General features: G+C 43.8%; 1 protein-coding gene across 7 annotated transcripts in view; it reads right to left on the reverse strand.

The window, feature by feature from the left end:
• The window catches only part of Specc1 (sperm antigen with calponin homology and coiled-coil domains 1), a 261,433-nt gene that overhangs the window by 131,234 nt on the left and 105,734 nt on the right, over positions 1 to 24,465 (reverse strand). The window contains exon 1 of one of the 7 annotated variants that reach the window (XM_085695063.2): positions 12,071 to 12,327. The exons of 5 other annotated variants lie outside the window; for them this stretch is intronic. In XM_085695063.2, coding sequence (XP_085551189.2) covers positions 12,071 to 12,182 — 112 coding nt within the window. In that variant the 5' untranslated portion in view covers positions 12,183 to 12,327. Of the gene's footprint in view, positions 1 to 12,070; positions 12,328 to 24,465 lie in introns of those variants that run through there. One more of the 7 variants, XM_085695064.2, reaches the window with a different exon arrangement.

Consider the following 24,465-nt stretch of genomic DNA (forward strand, 5'->3'; position numbering starts at 1 on the left):
TAGAGAAAACAGATCTGTTTATTCAGTTGAGTCCGTTTCTTATCCCGCTTCACCAGAAGTCTCCCCAGTATTCATTCCTTCAGGCTAATCCACATTCCATTTTTCAAACACGGAACTTTGACTCTTGCAGCCTTGAGGGGTGGTGAGTAGACTAAATTTCCTCCAGGGACCATGAAAGCAATTGCACTGTTAAAACTTCCTGTGGATTCAAGTCAAAACACCCTCTTTGCTCTCCAGCCTCTCCCCAAGCCCTCCCTACCCATCCCTGAACCTGGCTGCCTTTTTTTTTTTAAACAGGGTATCATTATGTAGTCTTGACTGTCTTGGAACTCACTATGTAGACCATGCTGGCCTCAAACTCACAGAGATCCACCTGCCTCCACTTCCCAAGTGCTGGGATTAACGTTTGTGCCACTACACCTGGCTACCTAGTTGCCTCTTAAGAATAAATATTTAGGGGCTGGAAGAGATGGCTTAGCAGTTAAGAGCACTGGCAGCTCTTCCAGGACCCAGGTTCAATTCCCAGCACCCACATGGCAACTCAGAACTGTCTGTAACTCTAGTTCCAGGGGGTCTGGCATCCTCACACAGACAAGCAATACACATAAAAATAAATCTTTTTTAAAAAGGAATAAATGTGCATTGCAGTGTGTTTCCTGAGCAAAGTGAGAATAACGATCAACCTGTGTGGAGGGTTCAGCTATAAAGGGCTATGAAGAAAAATACAAGAGCCTAGAGATGAGAAGTACAGTATGATGTGCAGAGACAAGGGTGGCCCAAGTATTTTCCTCGGGCGCTATAGGAATGGCACTGGACCAGGTACATATACAACTACTCTAAGGAAGACATTACAGTTACACACATGAGCTAATCCAAGCCAGGAACAGAAAAAGATCTTCAGGAAAGCTAAAATGTCTATGCCCTATACACTGCACCTTTCTTTCTCTCTCTCTCTCTCTCTCTCTCTCTCTCTCTCTCTCTCTCTCTCTCTGTGTGTGTGTGTGTGTGTGTGTGTGTGTGTGTGTGTGTGTTTTATTGTGGTACTAGGACTGAGACCTAGGACCTCACAGGTGCTTGTTGTAATTAAGTGATTCTAAGTCAGTGGTTCTCAACCTTCCTATTGCTGGAACCCTTTAACACAGTTCCTCATGTTGTGGGGACCCCAATCATAAAATTATTTCATTGCTACTTCACAACTGTAATTTTGCTACTGTTATGGATCATAATGCAAATATCTGATATGTTACGTCCATGGAGGCTGTGACACACAGATTGAGAACCACTGTTCTAAACCATGGGATTGCCACCATCTTGGGAAATTCAGTTGCATCCCCTTGCAAAAGGTTTCTCCCAGCTGGCCTTGTCATGCTTACTTCTCCTCGTTGAGGAGCAGAGAGGGCCACTAGACTGTCACCTGTGTACCCAGCTGTCCCCACTACCTGCTGTACACAACTCTGCCTTAATTACACATGGCCTTGGGGAGGGGCTAACACATAGAGACTGAGGAAGATGGGGAGAGGGGTTCCACCTATGTGGCTGGAGGAGGAAGGAGCTTTTCCAGCTGCGGCCTGTTATGGGGAGGAATATCCAGACACCTGTAAGTAACCCCTCACCTGTGATCTGTTAGCTCCTCTGAGTGACCTCTGGCAGACTCCTGCTTCGGTCTGTCGTTGGGACCACAGTTTTAGGAGAAGGAATAGACTTTGCTTGTTTTCCCCAGGAAGGTATTTTAAGAGCATGCTAGGTAAGCACTGTACCACTGAGTTCCATTCCAGCCCTATATATTTTTTTTTATAAAAAAGAGAGGAAACAACAGGTGTATACCTGTTTAGTCTGGCAGGTTTAGTTACAGCTTCCAGGCACCAGGAAGCGATCAGAAGCAGGTGAGAAGTGAGAAAGGACCATATGCTGACAAACAATGCAGGCGGACTCCAGGTGTCAGGAGGCTCTCAGAGCATCCCAAAGCAAGACCGATGGGAGAATTAAGATCAATAAATACAACATAAAGGGGATAAGAAACAGTTAATGAGAAAGGTATCTTGCCGGGTGGTGGTGGTGCAAGCCTTTAATCCCAGCACTTGGGAAGTAGAGGCAGGCAGATCCTTTATGTTCAAGGCCAGTCTGGACTACAGAGTTAGTTCCAGGACAGCCAAGGCTGTTACACAGTGAAACCCTGTCTCAAAAAACAAAAACAAAAACAAAAAAACAAAGAAAAAAAAACAAGAAAAAGAAAGAGACCTTATTATACACAAACTGGCTAGTACAAAGTTCGGGATACTACAATTATATAGACAGGAGATGTGACAATGAATACTCCATGCACCCAGCCAGACAGCTTATGGCCTCCTACAACTCTGGTTCCAAAGGATCTAATGCCCTCTTCTGGCCTCTGGAGTACACCTGCACACATGGTGCACATACACACATGCAGGCACACATACACATAAAATAAAACAAAGCAATTCAAACCAAAGTATAAAGCACAAGAATAGAATCCCCCAGGAAACTAACATGTCATGGAAGTTGTGAGGGGCGCGCGCGCGCACACACACACACACACACACACACACACAATCACACAATCACAGCACCAACATATAAGCACACAGAGATATGTACCTTTCCCACACAATTTGTTTACTGACAAAGAGACTTTCTTTTAATAGCCTGAGGTTCATTGTGTAAGCATATAATTTCATGTAACTTTGGCACACTGTACTGTTTTCAGACTGAAGGAAAATGAGAGATCAGATTATGTCTATCAATAGATAATTTCCTAATACTTTTATAACCACTGTAAATAGTCTCTTTGTTTTATCTGTTTTGAGATCAGAAGGTTAAACTGTTGATAATTTGACCTCCAAGATTTTTTTTTCCAATTTGGTTGTTAATGTTAAGGAGAAACACAAGACCCATTAGAGAAGAGAGATGAGTTTTCTGGCACATAGAACAAGAGGATTTTCAAGAGGTCATGCACATTAGTTCTTTACTCACTATAGTTTTGGGTCAAATCTGTGACTTTACTTCTCCAGGTTTATCCTAAGCCCTAATTGTTAACATTTATCCACAATACAGTTACATTTGGGACAATAAGATGGAAATAAGGGGAGGATTGAGGAAACAGGACTAATTGTTCTGGTCATGAAGGTACATGCCCCTAATCCCAGCACTAAGGAGGCTGAGGCAGTAGGTTTGCCAAGAGTTTAAGGTCAGCTTGGTCTACAAAGCAAAAACAGGTTACCAGGGATACAGAACAAGACCCTGTCTATAACAAACTCACACCCATTGTTTTAAAGTAAGAGGATTAAAAAAGAAAATGAGCAGAGGAAGATACTAACAAAAGAGCATCTATAACCCACATGAGTTCCCAAAACCCAGGGAAGTAGGGGTCCTCTGACAAGGATAAGAGAGGCAGTGAACAGGTTATTTGTGCTGAAATAAGGAAAACCTACTACGCACAAGCTTTTCTGAAAATCATAATATTAAATCATTCTTTAAAATCTAATTTTAAACATTTGGCCAATCACATTAAACCTTATCATACACCTACCTTCTTTGCTTTAGAATTCAAACTTTCCCTAGGAATATGAGGGAGAGTTGCCATCAGTTCACTAGAGCTTTACCCAGAGGACTATGCAGAGAATAAAGACACAACTGGGCACCTGGCATCCATGGGCAGTAGATGCTGACGGTGAAGGCAGGAAGATGATGGCATTAGGAGGCAGGAGGCTAACAAGAGGCTGCACCAGCTGCAGCATGTCCTGAAAGAAGCACTGTCATGGACGCCTTCCCAAGGATTCGTACAGCCTCAAACAAGTTTCACAGTACTGCATAAGCCACTCCGTCCTCACTACAGCCATGGGAAAAATTTCTCAAAGTAAAACAGTTTGGGGCTGAAGAAATGGTTGAGAGCACTTGTTGCTCTTATAGGAGACCCAGGTTTGATTCCCAGCACCCACATGCTGGCTCACCAATGTCTGTAACTCCAGTTCCAGGGGATTCAAATGCCCCCTTCTGACCTCCAAGGACACCAGGACACACATGGTACACATATTTATATGTATTTATACGTGGAGGCAAAATATTCAGACACATAAAAGAATAAATTTCAAAAAGAGTTAAATAATTCAAAGGATTAGCCGGGCGGTGGTGGCGCACGCCTTTAATCCCAGCACTCGGGAGGCAGAGGCAGGTGAATCCCTGTGAGTTCGAGGCCAGCCTGGTCTACAAGAGCTAGTTCCAGGACAGGCACCAAAAACTACAGAGAAACCCTGTCTCGAAAAATCAAAAAAACAAAACAAAACAAAAAAATAATTCAAAGGATTATAACTATCCACACAAAAACTCTAAAAGGCAAAATCCCAACCATTCTTTGAGTTAGAATGTGTATTAGTTACCTTTCTGTCAGTGTAATAGAATAACATGAACAAAAGCAACTCAAGGAAAAAAGGATTCATTTTAGCTTATGGCTCCAGGGAAATAGTTTCCATAATAACGGGAAAGGCACATTAACTCATTTCCTTTTATAGCTGATCTGTTCCTAAACAACAGATATAGATCTGACGGTCACTCTACGCTTTCTGTTAATTACCAAGTAAGAAATAATTGACATATACATCAAATCATTACTTGTCCCCTCTGAAAGACAACATCTTTACAAAAAGTCACACTACTTTTTAGCAGAGAAAAGTTCATCTTCCTCACAAGTGAAAAATCTAACAAACCATCTGGGCTCAGGGTACTCTGAAATTATTTTCTGGTATCTTTCAAGATCCCTTGTGTGTACAAATATTTAATTTCTTTTCTCTTCCTCCATCTCCTTCCCATCTCCCTTCTCTCATAAGGATTAAATCCAGGGCCTCACATACGCTACTCACAGATTTTCTCACTGAGCTATACTCCCAGGTCTGTTTATTTATAAACTGATTTCGTGAAATTTTGTTTCTCTATAAAATTTTATCAAAATCTATTTTTATGTTTTATTCTACCTTAAACAAAACCCTCCAACATCCCTTATAACATGAATTCTGTGTGTGTGGGTGTGTGTGTGTGTGTGTGTTTGTGCATGCACACATGTTTAGACAAGAGGTCAAAATGACTTTGTTTTTCAAAATGAGATCTCCACTCAGGGACACTGCTTGCCTGCTTGCCACCACCTTTTTTGAGACAGGGGCCCTCACAGAGTTTGTGAGCCCTTTCTATATAATCTTCCTCGATGCTGGGTCTGCAGGTGCATGCTGCCCTGCCCAGCTTTCTGTGTGGGTGCTGGGGATCTAAAGTCAGGTTCTCAAGCTTACACAGTGAGCACTTTACTAACTGTCGTTCCCCCCACCCCATGCATTACATTTAACTCGGGGGTATTTTTTTCTGGATGAATCTAAATGTAGCTCTATCTAATTTACTGTTTAAAAAAACTCACTTCAGCATTCTTCCACTCCAGTCGTTTTCTCTTCTGCTCTCTCCTATCTATCCAGCAAACACTAAGTGTCATCCCTGTGCTACATGCTAAGGACAGGGAAAAGTAGAAAAGACAGTCTTTTTTCTGTAGTCAAATCTGGCTTGCAACTCCTGAACCAAGTAGTCCTCCCGCTAGCTAGGACACAGGTTCTGAAGTACAAATCCTGCTCTGCTGGCTGTTTCCGAAAGTTCTAGTACTGACTTCACCCCTTTTCCTTTTTACGTACTTGATAATAAAGCTTTTCAGAAGAACGGCTATGCTTACTGTTTGTAACTTCATCAGTATTTCAAGTTCTTTCCTAAATGATCTGCAGGAGCTATTTTAAACTCCAAGTGAGTCAAAAATTTCCAAATAATTTTTAAAATTTCAACTTTTATTATTTATAGTTTTATTGCATTATGATCACAAAGTGACCAGTAAAAATTCCCTAAAAGACTCTAATGATGCTTTCTGTCTTTAGAACAGGTCAACATTTTAACCATTCTATGAACATCCTGGAAAAATAGTTTATATATGACACATGGTTAAATTCTTCCAATGTTTTGTCAGCTAATGTACTAGTTTAGGATTATGATTTTACCATTGTGAAAGGTCTACTCTCTCATTTGAGAGACTTGGAATCCTGTGTCTTCAACTGGCTGTTTTTATTATTTCAGTAGAATGACCTTATAAGTCATATGAAGTCAAGAGAGAACCATTGTTAAAGCAAAAATCACATTTGTTTTACTATCAAGAAAGATACTGACTTAAAATACAGAAAACATACAAAAAGTCAGCAATCTGTCAAGTCAAAGGTCTTTGAAGTTAGATGGGGAAATATCTAGACAGTGTAACTGCGAAAGAAGTACAAATTAATCAAGTGTCATGCTGATTTGAATGTGAGGGATGGCCAACATAGGTAGGGAATAGTGGCACAAGTCTTTAATCCCAGTACTTGTGAGGCAGAAGCCGTAGATCTCTGTAAGTTTAAGGTCAGCCTGATCTACATAGCAAGTCCAGGCTAACCAGAGCTACATAATAGAGAGACCTTTTCTCAAAATAAATAAATAATGACCAGAATTAAGTAAAATATAACTTGAATCTAGATAGAGAAGCATCATAACCACCTCTTCGTTTACGTTCTGATGTCTATACTATAAAGAGCTTTATAAAATCTGAATGTAAGTAGGACAGTGGTGGCACACGCCTTTAATCCCAGCACTTGGGAGGCAGAGGCAGGCAGATCTCTGAGTTCAAGGCCAGCTACACAGAGAAATCCTGTTTCTTGCAAAAAAACACAGAGAAAACAAAAGACAAATAAAAGAAAGAAAAGAAAGTTGACTGGAAACTAGGGAAGCAGACTAAGAAAAAGAAACTAGAGATTTAAGATTACCTAGGGTGGTGGTGGTGCATCCCTCTAATCCCTCTTTTAGACAGGGTCACTATGTGGCCTTGGCTGGCCTGGAATTGTTATGTACTGGAATCACAATTTATATATGACTTGCAGAAATGGGGCACAAGAGATATAATAGTGAAAATGCATTTAGTTCCTCTCTTTCACAGCAGAGATTAGTGGTGAACCACGAAAGATAATCAAAAACAGTACAGATAAAGAATATTATGTAGTCTTGTAGAGATAACCACAATGTTTTTTAATTAGATCAAAAAATAAAATGGAGTCAGGCACAGTGGCACATGTCTTTAATACCAGCACTAGGGAGGCAGAGGCAGGCAGATCTCTGAGTCCGAGGTGAGTCTGGTATATGTAGTGAGTTCAAGGCCAGCCAGGGCTATATAGAAAGAAAGGGGAGGACAGTGACAGAGAGAGAGAGAGAGAGAGAGAGAGAGAGAGAGAGAGAGAGAGAAGAAAGAGACAGGAAGAGAAAAAGAGACAGGAAGAAAAAGAGAGAAAAAGAGAGAAAGAAAGAAAGAAAGAAAGAAAGAGAGAAAGGAAGAGAAAGAGAGGAAGAAAAAGAGAGAAAGAGAGAGAAAGGAAGGAAGAGAAAGAAGGAAGGAAGGAAGCAAGGAAGGAAGGAAGAAAGAAAAGGAAAGAAAAGAAAAGAAAAGAAAGAAAAAATAAATGGGGCTGGGATTAACTCAGTTGGTAGTACTTGGTTATCATACACAAAGTTCTGAACTTGATCCTCACAACTGCAAAAAACCCAGAAGTGGTAGCATGTGCCTGTAAGGCCAGCACTTGGGAAATGAAACAATAGGATCGTAAGTTCAGCATTCAGCTACACAGTTAGCTCAAGGTGAGCCTATAGGAGCCTGTCTTAAAAGCAAATTGGAACAAAAAGATGGGCAGATGAAGAGAGATGAATAGATGGGCAGAGGAATGAAACAAAATGAATAAAGGAGCATAAACTTATATAGATGCCTTTCAGCTATTCAGATTTTAAAAATTATTATTATTATTTATTAGCTTTTATCGATATAGGGCTTCTTGTATAACCGTTCTAGTTGTCCTGGACCCTGCTCTGTAGAAGAGGCTGGCCTCACACTCAGAGATTCTCCTGCCTCTGCCTTCTGAGTTCAGATTAAAAATTTTATAAAGAAATATTGACACAATATGGTTGAGAATGCTCACATTTGCAAACAGACTTTGAGTGTTCACCACTGGCCATGCTGTCCTCTACCTGGCCATTGCAGAGATACTTCCAGTCTCCTGGTGTCTAGAGCTGTGTGACTATCACATATTGAGTGCAGGTAGAAATGGCATGTACCTCTCATCCTTAACCCTTAAAAACTCCTGTAGGATCCATACTTCCTGAGTGTGGGCACATCCATGACAACGTAGGAGTCAATAACTCCCTCTATGGTCCCTAGCTTACAGTTTACTGAGACAGGAGAAGAAGATAAACCAGTTGTCTTAAAGGTTATTTTGGAAATTCATCTGTAACAATAGTTAACATTAACTACTGTGAATGGGATGTGACCCGAGGAAGGTACTACAGAAGTAAATATCTTTGATTTTATATCATTTATATTCATTTTAAACTCTCTATGAAAATTTAAAACAAATATTACATAGATACCTCAGCTTGTACTATGACTAGGTGAGCCTTCTCAGCTCACCTTCTAGGCAAAATTGTAAAATGGCACCCCTCCCTCTGGGTCAATACAACTCCAAGCTGGCTGGGCTTGTCCATCGCTTTACCTACATGCCTTTAAACAGTACAGACTGTTGCCCTGTGACAACCTCCCTGGAAAGGGAAGGGCTATTAACTAGACCCTGTATCAAATAAGGTATGTAGCCTTCACCACGCTCTAACTGCCCTTAAACATGAAACTTTTGTCATTTTCTTTAATAAACGTTTTTAAAACTTTACTTTGATTTTATGGGGTATTGGTGTTTTGCCTGCAGCTAAGTCTGTTTGAGGGTGTCAGATCTTGGAGTTACATGGAGTTATTAGCTGTCATGTGGATGCTGGGATTCGAACCAGGGTCCTTTGGAAGGGCAGCAAGTGCCCTTAACAGTTGAGCCATCTCTCCAGCTCCCTGCCAATACCACACTAAGTTACAATGAACTAACTCAGAAGACCACAGACATAGGAGAACCTTGCTGCCATTGTGTTGGGCATGGAGCTATAAGAGCAGCAACCACAGAAGCTGAGGAGTTGGGTTCTGCGTAAACACTCCTCTGAGGAGGGAGGAGCACGGCCTGAAGAATGGGCCTATTCAAACGGCCCTCGCGAGCCTGCAGAAGGGGTCTCAGAGAAGGATGTATTCATTCACTCTTTACTAATATATTTGTTTACTTGTATGTGGTGTAGGGACGGTCAGAAGACAACTCGCACAAGCTGGTTCTCCCCTCCCTCCCGTGGATTCCAGGGACTGAACTCAAGTTGTTAAGACTTGGTATCTAGCCAGCTGGTGGAGGCATACTTCTTTAATCCCAGCATTTGAGAAGCAGAGGCAGGCAATCTCTGTGAGTTCAAGGCCAGCCTGACCTAAAGAATGAGTTCCAGGACAACCAGGGCTACGAAGAGAAACCCTGTCTCAGAAAACCAAAAAGAAATAAAAATTAAACAAGACTAGTATCTAGTACTTTAATCCAGTAACCCATCTCACTCACCCTCATTTTTCCTTTAAATAAAACCTCCTTGTCCAAACATCTGAGGTACTGGTGCCAGCTAGCCCTAAAGAGACATCACTAAAATCTCTATTTGAGAAGGAACACACCATTCAGGCGCCACCAGGATTCGAGGATCCCACGCGTACGCGTGCGCGCGTACACACACACACACACACACACACAAACACACACACACTGCTCCCCCCCCCACCCCAGTAGCTTCTGGCCAATGACCTCCCACAGAAGAAGGAGTAGAGAGAAACTGGTGGGCAGAAAGCTTAAAATCTTCTCCGATGATTAGCTGTGTGGCAGAACCCATCTGCAGGCTAAGACTTCAGATCAGCTTCATTCTGAGGCTCTCCCTGATCTGTATGACCATCTGAGGACTTTCCCTCATCAATTCTGCTTCCTCTTTCCTTTGCCTTCCTTGCTCTTACTTCTTGTGACAAATCTCATGCAATCCTGAGTGTCAGCTCCCTAAGGAAACAATTAACACAGTGGAGGAACTGGTGACATTCAGACTCAGGTGTCCTTTCCTACCACTCCCTTCGTCTTTGGTCCTTCGCAGAAGTTCTTGTTCAGATTCTAAACCAGTGCAGCAACCAACATCCATCCTGCACAGAGCTCTCCTTTCAAGAATCTCACTGGTAAGTTTCACAGCATTACACGAAGGCCTCACTGAAGTTACAGTCATCCTGCAGCCAGGAGTCCAGTTTTTAAAGCCTTTGCCAAGATTTCCAATCAAGTATCTCTCCTTGCAGCAAGTTAGAATGAATTCCCATTCTGAAATTATACTCACTTTGAAAACCCACAACAAAGGGCTGGGATGGAGGCTCAGCGGTGGAGCATGTGCTTAGCATGTGCGAAGCCCTGACTTCCATCTGAGCGACACAAATATTAAGATAAAATAAGCCACTGGCATACACATATCTTTTGACTTCCTAGTCACTGGAGAGCTTTAAAACATAAGGGCTCTCGGAAACTGGAATGCCAAACAACTGACTAGCAAAAGCGACAGTCTCATGGTTTTTTTTAAGTAAAGAAAATAACAGTTTCTCACAATTCTTTGACATTGACAGGTAGTTTTTAAATGTTATATACCTTTTACCTAATTCATCAACAAGTTAGCTCATCCAAGCTTTTCTCAGTAGAATAAACAATGGATTATTCTTATTTTACATTTAATGGCTATCGTGTACTAAGAAGTTCGAGTAACTGCTGTGTGAGACTCCTATGTAGTCTATACAGTAACCCACCCCAAGATTGCTTTTCCTTCACCCTCAGATTCCAGGGTGGCTGTCAAAGTTTCGAGCAATGGCTGGTCTAACCGTCCAGTATACCCAAGCATCAGGAAGGCGATGCAAAGGGGCTGGGGTGTGAATGGAGAGCTATGGATGGAGCTAAGATGATTGGGGTTATATTCGGAGCGCTGCTCCAGATTCAAAGGACAAGGCTCAAGTTAACAGCTTCAGCCTTGGTGGGACAGCAGAACATAACTGCCTTCCGAGTCAAACACTTGAAAACTGCTACTACAATTGGTTTTCCTTTTCCAGGGGTGCTGCTTTGAGGCACTCTGAACGGTCCTACATTTGACACATCAACCTGGGCTTTCCGACAATACAGCGTCTAACAAGACTGGGCTATCGCGCACCCCTACCCTAGCAAGGTCAGAATAGCACCAAAATCTGCCTGTGTTGTGGGCCCAGGCAGAGGGGTTCCTGCTGTGAGACCTAAGTCTAAAACAAACAGAAACAAGTTAGCAGAGCCTAAGTAGGTTCCACGTGCACAAAATGTGTCCCAAGAGTGTGTTCCTTCTTAAGGAGCAGTAAATGGAAAAGTGTTGAGGGCATAAGCAGAGTCAGAAAGCTAAACAAACGGGAAGCTTTTTTTACATAATAAAAGAGGCTTGGTCTATGAAAAAAAATAATAGTTCTGACTACTCAACCTGCCACAAAATCTTTCCAATAGGCCAAGATGCCATTTTCCGGCTAAATTAAATCCCATTTAATTCACACGACAGTTTTGCTATTTTAAATACACCCGCCGTATTCAGCATCTAAACCTGAGCGGAGTCCAGTCAGAGCAAAGAGAAGATGAAAACCGGAACCCAGCAGACTCCCTACCGAGCTTGCCTCATTTCCAAGCAAATAAAAAGTTGATAAACCGATAAGTTTCTGGCATCCTAGAAGAGAGCCAGATTATTTTGGGTCAGAAGCAAGTCACAATCAAGTCCTTGGTCTGAGCCCGAGTAATCAAATCAGCTGACGGGTCACCACCTTCTATGGGGCTCCAGAAAGTGTACGGTATGCAAATAGCACACTGCAAAATGGACAAAGAACCAGAAAAGCACTGCCAAGCCACACTTTTCATCTCAGATGCCCCCCTAGCTTGGCGGAGGGTGGGGGTGTTGGAACTGGGGACACAGGGAGGTCCCCGCCGCCGGACCGCCGCCTGCAGCGTCCGCCCCGCCCCGCCCCGCCGCCCAGCGAGCACAGGTAATTTCACAACCCCATTAGCGCATTCCAGAGCGGAGACTCACGGCCCGGGAAGTTCACCTTGCCTCGCGCCCCTGCGCGGGGTGGGGGAAGGGCGTGGCGGTGAGGGGGCGCGACCCGCACTCCACAGACCTGGCTCCGGCTCCTCCAGCTTCGCCGAGTGGTTGCCCATGTTCGGCAGACTCCGATGGCCGAGGGCTGGCAGGCCCCGGACCGAGTGGCTGCCGTGCCGTGCCGCAGCGCGCGCCTGCTCCGGCTAGCGAAGCGGTGGCGGACGCTGGTCCGCTCCAGTCAAAGAAAGAGCCGAGCACCTTCCAGTTCCCGGCGGCCAGAGAGCCGCTCCTCGCGCCCGCGGGCGAACCCCGCCCCCTCATCTGCATACACCACGCCCTCTGGGTTTCTTACTACCCGCCTCGTGCGACCCCGCCCACCTTATCTGCATCCTGCCTGATTGACCCGGCCCACCACCCTCCTGAACGCCTTGTAGTCTGTCAGGTGAGACCCTCCCCCCTGGCCTCCTCAGTGTCTGCCTGGGGTGGCCCGCCCCCTCTCATCTGCATCCTGCGGCCCGCCCACCTCAACTCCTTGCTGTCTGTCAAGAGAGGCACGCCCCTTTATCTGCATACCGCTCCAAGTGTCCAAAGCCCCTCCCGGCCCTTTGTCGGATGACGGACTTCAGGCCTCTCTCTACCCGCCCACGCGGAGAGCTGCAGCTGGACAAGGTAGGCTGGAAAAACCCCACCGTGGAAGGCTGAAGCCCAGTGCCATGGGCAAAGTGAGGTCTTGCACGTGAGAAATAAGATCTATCTGAACAAGGAAAACCTAGTGTTGACGCAGGGCAGAGGTTCAATAAATGTTTCTAAACGGAGCAATGAATGAATGTGGAACAAACAACTCTCAGCGAACAGGGGAAGAAAACAAGCAGGGTCCTGCCCATGATCCAATGCCAATCAAAGGCAGAAACCGTTGTCAGAAGTGAATGGTTTTATGAAAATGACCCTGTCCATCTTTATATTACAGTTGAAACAGCCAGGCCTAACTAAACCTCACAGTAACAATACTTGGTAATAAGTAAATAATGGAAGGAATGACTGGTCCCTTCCCTGCCTGTCGGAACACGGGTTAGGGTTAGGGTTAGGGTGGTTAGTTGGTGGTATTTGTTGTTATTGTTGTTGTTTTGAGACAAGGTCTCTGTATGTAGCCCTGACTCTCCTGGAACTTGCTATATAAACCAAATTGGCCTTGAATTACAGGGATCTACTTGCCTCTGCCTCCCTAGTGCTAGGATTAAAGGCCTGAACTACCCAGGCTCAGGGAACAACACTGTTTGGTTTTTTTTTTTAACTTATTTTTTACTTTTACTAATTCTCTGAGAATTTCATTTAATGTATTTTGACCACATTCACCCCAATTCCGGCAACTAATTCCTTCCAGAGCCATCCTCCCTACTCAAGTTCCCTACTTCTCTTTTGTCTTTTTTCTTTTCTTTCTTTTTTTTTTTTTGTTTGTTGTTTTGGGTTTTTTTGTTTGTTTGTTTTTCGAGACAGTGGCATTTCTCTGTAGCTTCAGAGCCCATCCTGGAACCCGCTTGCTCTGTAGACCATGCTGGACTTGAACTCACAAACCCGCCTGCCTCTGCCTCCCAAGTGCTGCGATTAAAAGCATGTACCACAACGGCCTGGCCTGTCTTTTTTCGTTTTAAATAATCCTTCAAATCCAATTTGTACTGCTCACATACAGTCTAGTTGTGGGTCATCCACTGTAGCATTTCTTAAAGGCCACACCCTTAAAGAAAGCTCTCTTTTCCTCCCCTAAAGAAAGCTCTCTCTTCCGCCCCTCGAAGCTATAAACTGTATAGTTTCCCTCCCTGCTAGAATGTTGACAGGCTTGATCCTGTGTGAGCAGCTATAGTGCCATGAGTTCATGCACACGGCGATCTTGTATGTCCAGAAGCCATGTTTTACTGTGGTTCTCCTCCATGACTGGCCTCCAGCTCGGAGACTCTTCCCAGCCCTTCTCCTGGGTCCCTGAGCCTTGGGTCATCTATACTGATGCTCTCTGCTCTGATCAATCTTGAGCTCCTCTGTGAACCAGCATCCACACGTTTCTGTACGTGTCTGGTGAGGTCTGAGAGCTGCGGGCTTCTCTATGGATCTAGAGATTCGAGTTTAGAGAGCAGTTCCCCTGGGCTGCATCTTCTGGGTGGCCTCACTCTCTCTGTTGGTCCTTCTCCTCTCTCACCTCTAGACCCTGGAGTGCCCTAGAGCTCCACCATGTAGTCTTTAAATTCTACCAGTGTGTGTCCAGCCTGGCCCACTACCACCAAAATGGGTCCAGTCTGGCCCCTCTTCTGAACCACAGACTTTTGTGAGTCCGTTGCCTTCTTGACTGCACCTCTTGCAAGTGCTCTGAAAGGTCTAAGAAGCAACCCTACTTTATCAGAACAAAACGGAACGTCTGGATTTTCTTCCACAGACATGTGTCTCTTTTATTTTCTTTATCTCCATAATTAAAAACTTCATCTTTCCACTGACTCAGATCAACAACTTCAATTCCTCTCACATCAAGTCTATCAAAATTCCTGTCATATAGATTGGATATTTTGTAAAGCTCAGCCTGTCTCAGAACTCACCAGATCCCTGCTACCCTACCGGCCGGGCAACTGTCACCTCTTACCAGGATTTCTGTAACCACCTCCGAAACAGAGTCCTCTCTCTTTTTCCTGGCCCTGTTTGTAATAAGGAAGTGGTGCCTTTTAATCCGAGCCCAAATGAGTAAGTCTTTGCTCTCCCCTGCAACTGACCCACCTCCTCAGCCTCTTCACCACCCCTCAAATGGGCTGAGCATGCTCCCACCCATGCAGCTGGAATGTTTCCTTTTCCTGGAGTGCACTTCCCCCCAGACACTCATGCTGCATAGACCCTATGACTCATCCCCAGATCTGGGCCTGAAAGTCCTATTCAGAGAGGTTGCTCTCATCACAGACCAACAAATGCACTCCCGACTTTGTGAACTCCCGCACACTCTTTGCCACTTGGTAGACCAGCACCTATCCCATGGGGGTAAGTTTCAAACCTCCAGTGAATGTCTGAAACTGCAGTCCTATTTATACTACATTTCTTCCACTACACACACTTCAGATAAAACTTTATTTATTGATTAGGCACAGCTAGAGACTGACAATACTTTGCAACTACAGTATATGCTTTTTTTCTGTCCTTTTGGGAATTTTCACCTTTTTATTTAAGGGGAGCACTTTATGGTGTCTGTGTGGCGTATCTATATTACCAGTGTCACTACTCTCATGCTTTCGGGCCATTGTTAAAATAAGGGCTACTGGCACACGGCATTGTAATGCTGTGACAGGGGATCTGATAAGGAAGATGGCTGCTAACTGACCAACAGGAAAGCAGTATATAGAATGTGGACATTCCGAACCCAAGAATGATTCACATCCTGGAGTAGTGTGCCGTGAGACTTTGCTGTGCTTGCTACTCAGAACACTGCACCTTTAAAACTTATCGACTGTTAGTTTCTGGAATCTTACACTTCATATTTTCAAACGATGGTTGACTTTCAAAAGATAGAGAGTGGAAACTGAAATAGTACCCATCCACAACTGGGGGGGGGTATTCTGTTCACTGATTATTGTCCTCCCGCCAAACTAAGCTTCATGAGATCATTCATGAATAAATGAATAGATAGATGGACAGATGAATGAACATACAGGCTCTACTGTACATAAATCATCCCTTTAATATATAATGCTTTTATTAGTGTTTACTGTGTATATAAAAAATTACTCCTTTTTAGTGGTAATACCATGAACTTATTTCTTCCACAAAACCATTTGGTTGAAGACAAGCACCACATTTACTTTTGTGATCTACAAACCCTATCAGAGCTTTAAGATGCATGGACTAAGGAAAATAAATCATCCAGGACAGTGTTGGACATAAATCCACACGGGATCATGTTCAAGCCCTCCTCCCTGTTTTTAAAGAGGTGAAGAATGGATCCAGAAAAGATGGCCGACTTCTTCAAATCATTCTCTAATGGGAGACAAACCCTGAGTCTACAAAGATTTTAAGAGTGGCACAGCTTCTGTTTACAGAGCTGTCCCCAGCTTATCCAAAGAGTCTGGAAATAGATGAGTCATTTTATTAATCCTGTAAAATGTCAAGCACGCCATTACCAAACCTCTTTATGAAAACCAGACAACAGCCCAACCTGGCCTCCTCGGATTCTCTCAACTCCCACATCTGGCCACACTGGGTCCCTTCTGTATTTCATGTTCCTAGCACAGGTTAGCATTTACCTCTTTCTTGGCTTTGTGACCTCTGTTCAATGCAGGCCTTCATTGCTTTCAAGGTTGACTGCATTAGCTTTGCCGCTCTGATTCCAACTTTAGAAAAAAATGCAAGGGCTGGAGAGGCATCGCAGCAATTGAGAGCATTTAGTGCTCTTGCAGAGGATCTATGCCCGATTCCCAGCACCCACGTGGTGGTTCCCAACCATCTCTAACTCTAGTCCTAGAGGATCCCGTGCCCTCCTCTGACCTCTGCTGGCAACAAGACACACACGGCATACACACAAACATACATATACACGTACATACATGCAAGCAAAACAGTCTCATATAAAGTAAAATATATAAATATAATTTTAAAAATTAAAAAAAACTAATAAAAATGCAAATCTGACTTTAAGTTGTCTCTGTTTAAAAGCTCCCCCCCAATTCCCCTCTCTATTTAAGATGAGGTCCTCAGTTCTTAGGCTTGGCACATGGGTCCTTCTTAAATTCTAGGACTTCAGTTCCACTCATACAGCTTAATTTTTCAGAAGTGTGGCATGCTTTCTACTTCATATTGTAGTATCTTCAAGCCTAGTTATAGTTCTGAAAATATAGCCTATTTGTCTTCTGTGAACCAAACTGTGCCCGCCCCCACCCCAAAGGAGCCTGCTGAAATCGCAACCTCCAGTGTGATGGTTTAATGAGGCCTTAATGGTGGGACCTTCCTCTTCTTACTGGTAGCTTTAAAAGGAGAAAGACATCTCTCTTATTTTTGCATTCACAGACATGGTAAGAAGTCACCTTACTTAAGAAAAGAATCCTCATCAGAACTGTGACTGGGACCTCAGACTCCCAGGCTCTAGAACTATGGGAAATTAATCTCTATCGATTGAGCCACATAGTATATGATATTTGGTTATGATACAATTTTATTTACTAAATGAGCACAACTAGCACTCTTAAAATTCTTGTTCAGGCATCTTCTTGGCAGAATTCAGTATTTTCTTTCACTGGACTGATGGACTTTGTAAATGCTTATCTTTCCCCCACATTCCTACCCTATTCTAACCACGCTTCCTGTGAGACTGAGGTCTCTCTGGGCAGCAGAGAGCCCTCTGCCTCACCTGTGCATGGCCACACCTAACACCTAGTGGTCCCGTTATGTCCTAGTGTGCTCCCCTGTGGACAGTCAGCATGGCCGACAAAAGCAGCTCGAGGGAGGCAGGGTTTACTGGGCTGCCACTTCCAGGTCGCAGCCCACTGCTGAGGGAAGTCAAACAAGGATGAAGAGGAAATCATTGAGGGACACTGCTGCTTGGCTTCTCCCAAGTTCATATTCTCCTGCCTTTTTTATACAGCCCAGGTACTGCTCATAGAAGACTAGATTTCCCGACATCAACTAGCAATCAAGACAATGCCCCACGGACAGGCTCACAGGCCAATCTTATGGAGGCAGTCCTTCAGTTAAGGTTCCCTCTTCTTACTGTGTCAAATTGATAACTACGGGTAGTCTCACAATTTAGTAATTTATTTACTCCCAATCTGACTAAAGCATTAATTTCTCAAACGAAAGCTCTCATGGGTATTTGACTCTCGAAAGGATTATTTGAAACTAGGTATGGTGGCTCTACCCGCAATCTCAGTAGCTAGGACGGGGGAGCAAGAGGACTGTGATGCTCTCAAGGCTACCCTGGGCTCATAATAAGACCCTGTTGTTGTTGTTGTCAGTCTTTTCTGTCTAGAAAACTTGTTATTAAAATGAGAAGACAAAAATCAATCTATAATTTTATTTACTTATTTTTGAGACAAGGTCTCACTATGTAACCCTGACTGTCCTGGAACTCACCATATTGTAGGCCAGGCTAGCCTCAGACTCATAGAGATCTGTCAGCCTCTGCAGGTAAAAGGGTGGGGTATACCACCATGAAGAACAGAGCTCTATCTCTTTAAGAATGGGCAGTAGATCTGAAGAGACGTTTCTCAAGTGGCATGAGTAGCCAACAGACATTTGACAAAATGCTCAAATCTCTAATTACCAAGAAAATGCAAATTAAAACCACGATACATCACCACATCTCTGAGGATATCTATTATCACCAAAAGGATAATGGTAAGTGTGATAAACCACTAATGTTGGTGAGGATACAGAGAAAGAAGAACCTTATACACTGTTAGTGGGGTTGTAATTAGTATAACCTCTTTAAAAATAGTATAGAGGCTCATCAAAAGCAAAAAAAAAAATGAGTTAGCACATGACCCACAATCCTATTTTCTGGTATGCAAAATAGTTAAAATTGATGTCTTAAAGAAATATCTATATGCCATGTTCATTGCAACTTTACTGACAGCAATTAAGGAATGAGTGTCCATCAGTGGACAAAGAAAATGTGGAAAAATACCTGCTGGAATACTATGTAACCTTTAACAGACAGAATTCTCTGATTAAAAACAACATGTGTAGCACTGGAGAGATAGCTCAGCAGTTAAGACACTGGCTGCTCTTCCAGAGGTCCTGGGTTCAATTCCCAGCAACCGCATGGTGACTCACTACTATCCTTAATGAGATCTGGAACCCTCTTCTGGCCTGCAGGCATACACGCAACAGAACATTGTATACATAATAAATAAATCTTAAAAAAGCAACATGTCTGGAACTGGCATAATTTGCTAAGTGAAGCAAACAGAAATGGAGAAATGCCACATGATCTCACTTATGTGTGCAATATGGAAAAGATGACCTCAAAAGGACAGAATACAGAAAAATGGTTACCAGAGGCTTCCCCAGACTTGAAAACTATATTGTGTGAGAGAGATGTTTAGAAAAATAATCACCATGTTTTAATACAGGTTACTTCCAAAAGGGAGCTTTTTAGATTTAAAAATATCTTTCAGTTTTTCCCTACAAATCTCTTTTCGAAATTTATCTTATGTATATGAGTGCTTTGACTGCATATATGTGTGTACCTTGTGCATGCCTGATGCCTGCAGGATTCAGAAGAGAACATAAGGTCCCTTATAACTGGAGTTACAGGTATCTGTGAGCTACCATGTAGGTGCTGGGAGCCAAACCTGTGTCCACTGCAAGAGCAACGAGTGCTCTTAACTGCTGAGCCATCCCTTTACCATGTTTACTTTAAAAGTTGAGGTAAAACCAGGCAATGGTGGTGCACGCCTTTAATCCCAGCACTCAGGAGGGCAGAGGCAGGTGGATCTCTGTGAGTTGGAGGCCACCCTAATCTATAGAGTGAGTTCTAGGACAACCAGGGCTGTCATACAGAGAAACCCTGTCTTGGGGTAAATACACATGCCATTTTAGCCATGTTGAACTGTATACAGTTTCACAGTGGGAAGTCTACTTACACTGCTGTGCAATCTCCACCACAGGCCAGCTCCAGAATGCTTTTTATCTTGAAAAACTGAAGTTCTATAGCCATTAAACACCAAACCTTTTTCTTCCTCAACAACCACTGGCAACCACTGTTCTATTTGGTGTATATAGATTTTTTTTTCTTCTAGATACCTCACAGGAGTGGACTTATATCACATCTGCCATTCTGTAACTGGTGTGCTTTAATACAATGTTTTTGAGGCTCTTCCATGCTATAGAATGTACCAGGATTTCCTTCTTTTTCTTTTCGAAATTGCATGTAGGCGGAACATACCTTTAATCCCAGCCTACAGGAGGCAGAGGCAAGTGGATCTCTGTGAACTTGAGGTCAGCCTTAATTACAAAGCAAGTTCCAAGCCAGTCAGGGTGACACACTAAGAATTTGCCTCATAAAAAAGTAAAAGTGTAAATGTGTGTGTGTGTGAGAGAGAGAGAGACAGAGAGAGAGAGAGAGACAGAGAGAGAGAGACAGAGAGAGACAGAGACAGAGAGACAGAGAGAGACAGACACACAGACAGACAGATACACAGACAGACAGAGTATGTGTACAAGTGCCCACAGAGGCCAGAAGAAGATGTTGACTCCTTTGAAGCTTGAGTTTAGGCCTTTGTAAAACATCCAGTGTGGGTGCTGGTGACTGAACCTGGCCCGCTGCAAGAGGGACTGTTCTTAATTGCCAAGCCATCTCTAGTCAAAAAATGTTCTGTTGTTTGAGACTGTATAGCATACCATATTGTATCCATTTGTAGATCTGTTAATGGAGACTTGAACTGTCTCTACCTGTTACTTGCTATACCACTATGATGCATCATGGCAAACCTTTTGGAGTCCCTACATTTAGTGGTTGGGGTATATGCTCAAACCCAGTAATACTTAGATCATGTTATATTTTCTTTAAAAAGGAAATAGTTAAGGGGTTGAAGAGATGGCTCAGTGGTTAAAAGTAGTCAATGTTCTCCAAGAGGTTCAATTCCAGGTCCAACCCAGCAGCTTCTTGGAAACAGAACTTTCTGTAATTCCAGTTCCAGAGGACCTGACACTCATGGTAAAACACCTTTTTTTTTTTTTCTAAAAAAAAAAAAAAACACATTTAAAAAAGCATTAAAAAAAGGAAACAATTAAAAAGACATTTTGTTCTGTACTTTTCAAGCTATCAAGCATGAATTGTTTTAGTTAAAAACAATTCCATTTTCCTTATCAAAATTAAAAACAATAGTTGGGCATGGTGGCGCACACCTTTAATCCCAGCACTTGGGAGGTAGAAGCAGGTGATCTCTGTGAGTTTGAGGCCATCCTGGTCCACATAGTGAGTTCCAGGATAGTCAGATGTAGAGAGACCCTGTCTCTAAAATAAAGTATTAAGTAGCTTTATGTGCACTATGCTCCAAACCCTAGAGGATAACACAGTGGGCATCTTAGAGGCCATTGGTTCCTTTATTCAACAAATAATTTTCAGTATTCATTTTGTGTGTTACATTATTCAAGTTTCCCACCTTCTGGAGAAGGAAAAAAAAAGCTCAGCTTCCCAATGAGCATAGTCCCCTTGTTGAACAAGAACCAGGTTCACATAAGAAGAAAGCCAAGCGATGCTTGAGTGTGAGCAGAAGGTGGCAAAGTCAAGTGACTGACTCAGACAGCGGGCTCCTGAGGCAAATGCCTGCACACTGGGCTAGAACTACTCCAGCTTGGGAAAGGGGCAGGTACCGTGCAGGGAGGTTCTACCCAGACGGAAGCAGATCCGTGGCTGGTCTGAGCTGGTGGTGGAAACCGGGTGACTAGAAACAGAAGGAGGGCGGACTGACAAATATGCTTATGACAGTCATAACTTGGCCAATTTACTAAAAATCACGGGACTGCATACCTGAGATGAATTTTATGATATGTAAGTGTGTGCCCCCCCCCCACGCAGACAAGTAAGATAAGTGTGAAAGCTTTCAGACTGTATTGTTTTCTAACTAAAAGACGTTGGGCCCTCACTGCATTTAATCAGCAGGATTGCAGTCTGGCAGGCTGTGAAGAAGAGAAGGAGCGGAGGCATTGCTCTGACCCAGGAGATGCCTGGCTCCAGAACTGGACTTTATTCAAAGCCATCAAGGACTATTAAGCAGGAAGGAGAAGCAGGCAGGGCGGGAGATGGTGAGTGTGATTTTAAAGAGAAAAGCATATCCTGTCGTGAGCCGCTCCAGAAAGAGCTTCTGAAGGAGATGACGCCTGTGGGCTGCTCCCTTCGCAGTGACCCGCATCTCCGTGCATGTCTGCAGTGGCAGGAGGGCACCGAGGGATGGGGAGGCACTTGGCGTGGACACCCGCATCCTGAACAACAAGGCCCAGATCTGGGCTCTTCTTTGTTCGGGACAGTGAACAAAGGCTTGATTGTGAGAAAGTCACAATCAAAACACCAATGGGGGAAGGAGATACGGTTGCAGTGGGATCACATGAATCTAGGCAAGAGGTTGTCAAGGTGTCTTCCCTAGTGAACAGGCTGCTGAGCAGGAAAATGGTCTGGTGAAGGGTGTGGCTCGAGAAGACCGCCTGGTAATACACATGCCCTCATCGAACACTTTTCTGATAGCCAGTCCACCAAAACAGCCAACGCTGTTTTTCAGACATCCCCACCCTTGGCAAAGTGAATACTTTGGCTGAAGTAGGTTCCCCTCAAAGGCGCCTGTGCACCACTGTCCCCAGCATTGAGCTGTCTGTGTCCTAAGAGTCAGGTGTGTTTGTCCCCAGACAAATGCTAGTTGTATGTAAGTTGTATAACTTAATTATCCCATGAACTAATAAAAAACGAATGGGGGCGGGACAAGAATACACCGGATTTATCAAAAAGGTGAACGACTACAGATGCCTGCCTGCGGTAACTATAAACCAGGAGGGGATGTCAGTGTGTGCAGGGTTCTACATGAACCATATGTACCTTCTTCTTACTCGTGCTGGAAAGGAAACCGGCTCAGCCAGCAGCTTGCCTCCAGCAGTGGTGACTTCCACATCTGGCTGTGGCTTTGCCTGTAGCTAGGAGTGAACTCTATGCCTTAAACATGTGAAAGGGTTCTACATTAACTGGATGCATCTAATATTCTTACTCATGTTTGAAAATAAAAATGCCTCTAGCAGTAGTGACCACTACACTCTAGCTAAGGCTTTGCCTGTAGCTGGAAGGAAAATGCTCTGCCTTCTCCATAGCCAAGTCCCCAGCCTCTCAAACCGCAAGACCTAACCCAGGAACACCCCCAAGTAAAAGGCAAATGAGAAGAAGCTGGTCTGGGTCTGTGCTGACCCTGTTGCAGCTCCGTTTACACCCAGGGCAGTGCCTCTACTGCTCCCTGATTGAATGGACGAGCCGCAGCGGAGGAGAGTCCCCAAGTTCCTGCCTTTTGACTCCTACAGCAGTTGAGAACCCCCGTGGGCTCACAGAGACTTCTGTACAAGCAGCCAGCAACAGTGCAGCCATGAGACATAAGACGCATTTCCTAGCTGGAATAGACACAGCTGATCAGGACCCATCAGCACCACCTATTACAAACCGGTAAAGCATGGCCTCCACAATGACTCGAAAGAAACGGAAGCCCTCCTAAAGAAAAGGAAGACTGCGCAAAAAGATAGGGACAGGTGATGCATGTTTTCTCCAGGCAAATGATAAGGCATTCTTCTAACTGGTAGGGGATCTGCACAAGTTTCCAGAGGCTAAAAATTCAAAGGGCAAAGGGGACTGATCGAATGAGAGCTCACCAAGGCCAGCTGGACTGGGACTGAACGAGCATGTGATCAAACCGGATTCTCTGAATGTGGCTGACATGGGGCTGACTGAGAAGCCATTGACAATGGCACTGGATCTTGTTTCGTCTGCATGGACTGACTTTTTGGGATCCTGGTCTGTTTGGATGCTCACCTTCCTGGACCTGGAGGGACGGGGGTGGGGGGGGGAGGAACTTGGACTTCCCACAGGGCAGGAAACCCTGACTGCTCTTGGGATTGGAGAGGGAGGAGGAGAGGGAGTGGGGGGAGCGGGAGGGTATTGGGAGGAGGGGAGGAAGTGGAAATTCTTATAAATAAATAAATAAGGAAAAAAAAGTTTAAATGAAAAAAAATTCAAAGGGCAGAATATGTGAAAACATGTAGACAATTTTAGCGTGTATCATGACTGGGTCACAAGGACAAAATAGCACAACTGAAGAAAGGCTTTCTAAGGCTATCTCATTGTTTTGATAAAAACAGACAAATCCCATTGTAGAACTAGCTACACGGTAGTATACGGAACGGTTAAACATTGTTCATTAATTAAAACACAAAGCTACTTACAGATGGTGAGCTCACTAAGCAATAACTGCAGAGCATAAGAGATATAAAATGTCCTAAAAGGGGGTGGGGGGACCTAAAGTCAGTTTGTTTCACCAGACTATAACCAGGTGAACTGAAGAAACAGGAAAAATCCACAGGAAAGAAGTTTGGAGAACAAAACCAATGATTTCAAATTTATGCTTAAGGCAATAGATGCTGACAGCATGGATGATCGAATACATTTTTCTGAGAGGTATTGATAACAAATACAGCGCCACTGAAGGGGGCCTGCAGAGACAGTTCAGCAGTTAAGAGCACTGGAGGACCCCCAGACGACCTGAGTTCACTTCCCAGCGCCCACATCAGGTAGCTTACAATGGCCTGCAGCTCCAGCTCCAGGGGATCTGGTACCTTCTACTGGACTACACGGATACACACAAATACACAACATATACACATCTTTTTTAAATGTCACTAAATGACCAGACATGGTAG

Source organism: Myodes glareolus, chromosome 9 (assembly GCF_982192425.1).
Source record: "Myodes glareolus chromosome 9, mMyoGla1.1, whole genome shotgun sequence".
NCBI lineage: Eukaryota > Metazoa > Chordata > Mammalia > Rodentia > Cricetidae > Myodes > Myodes glareolus.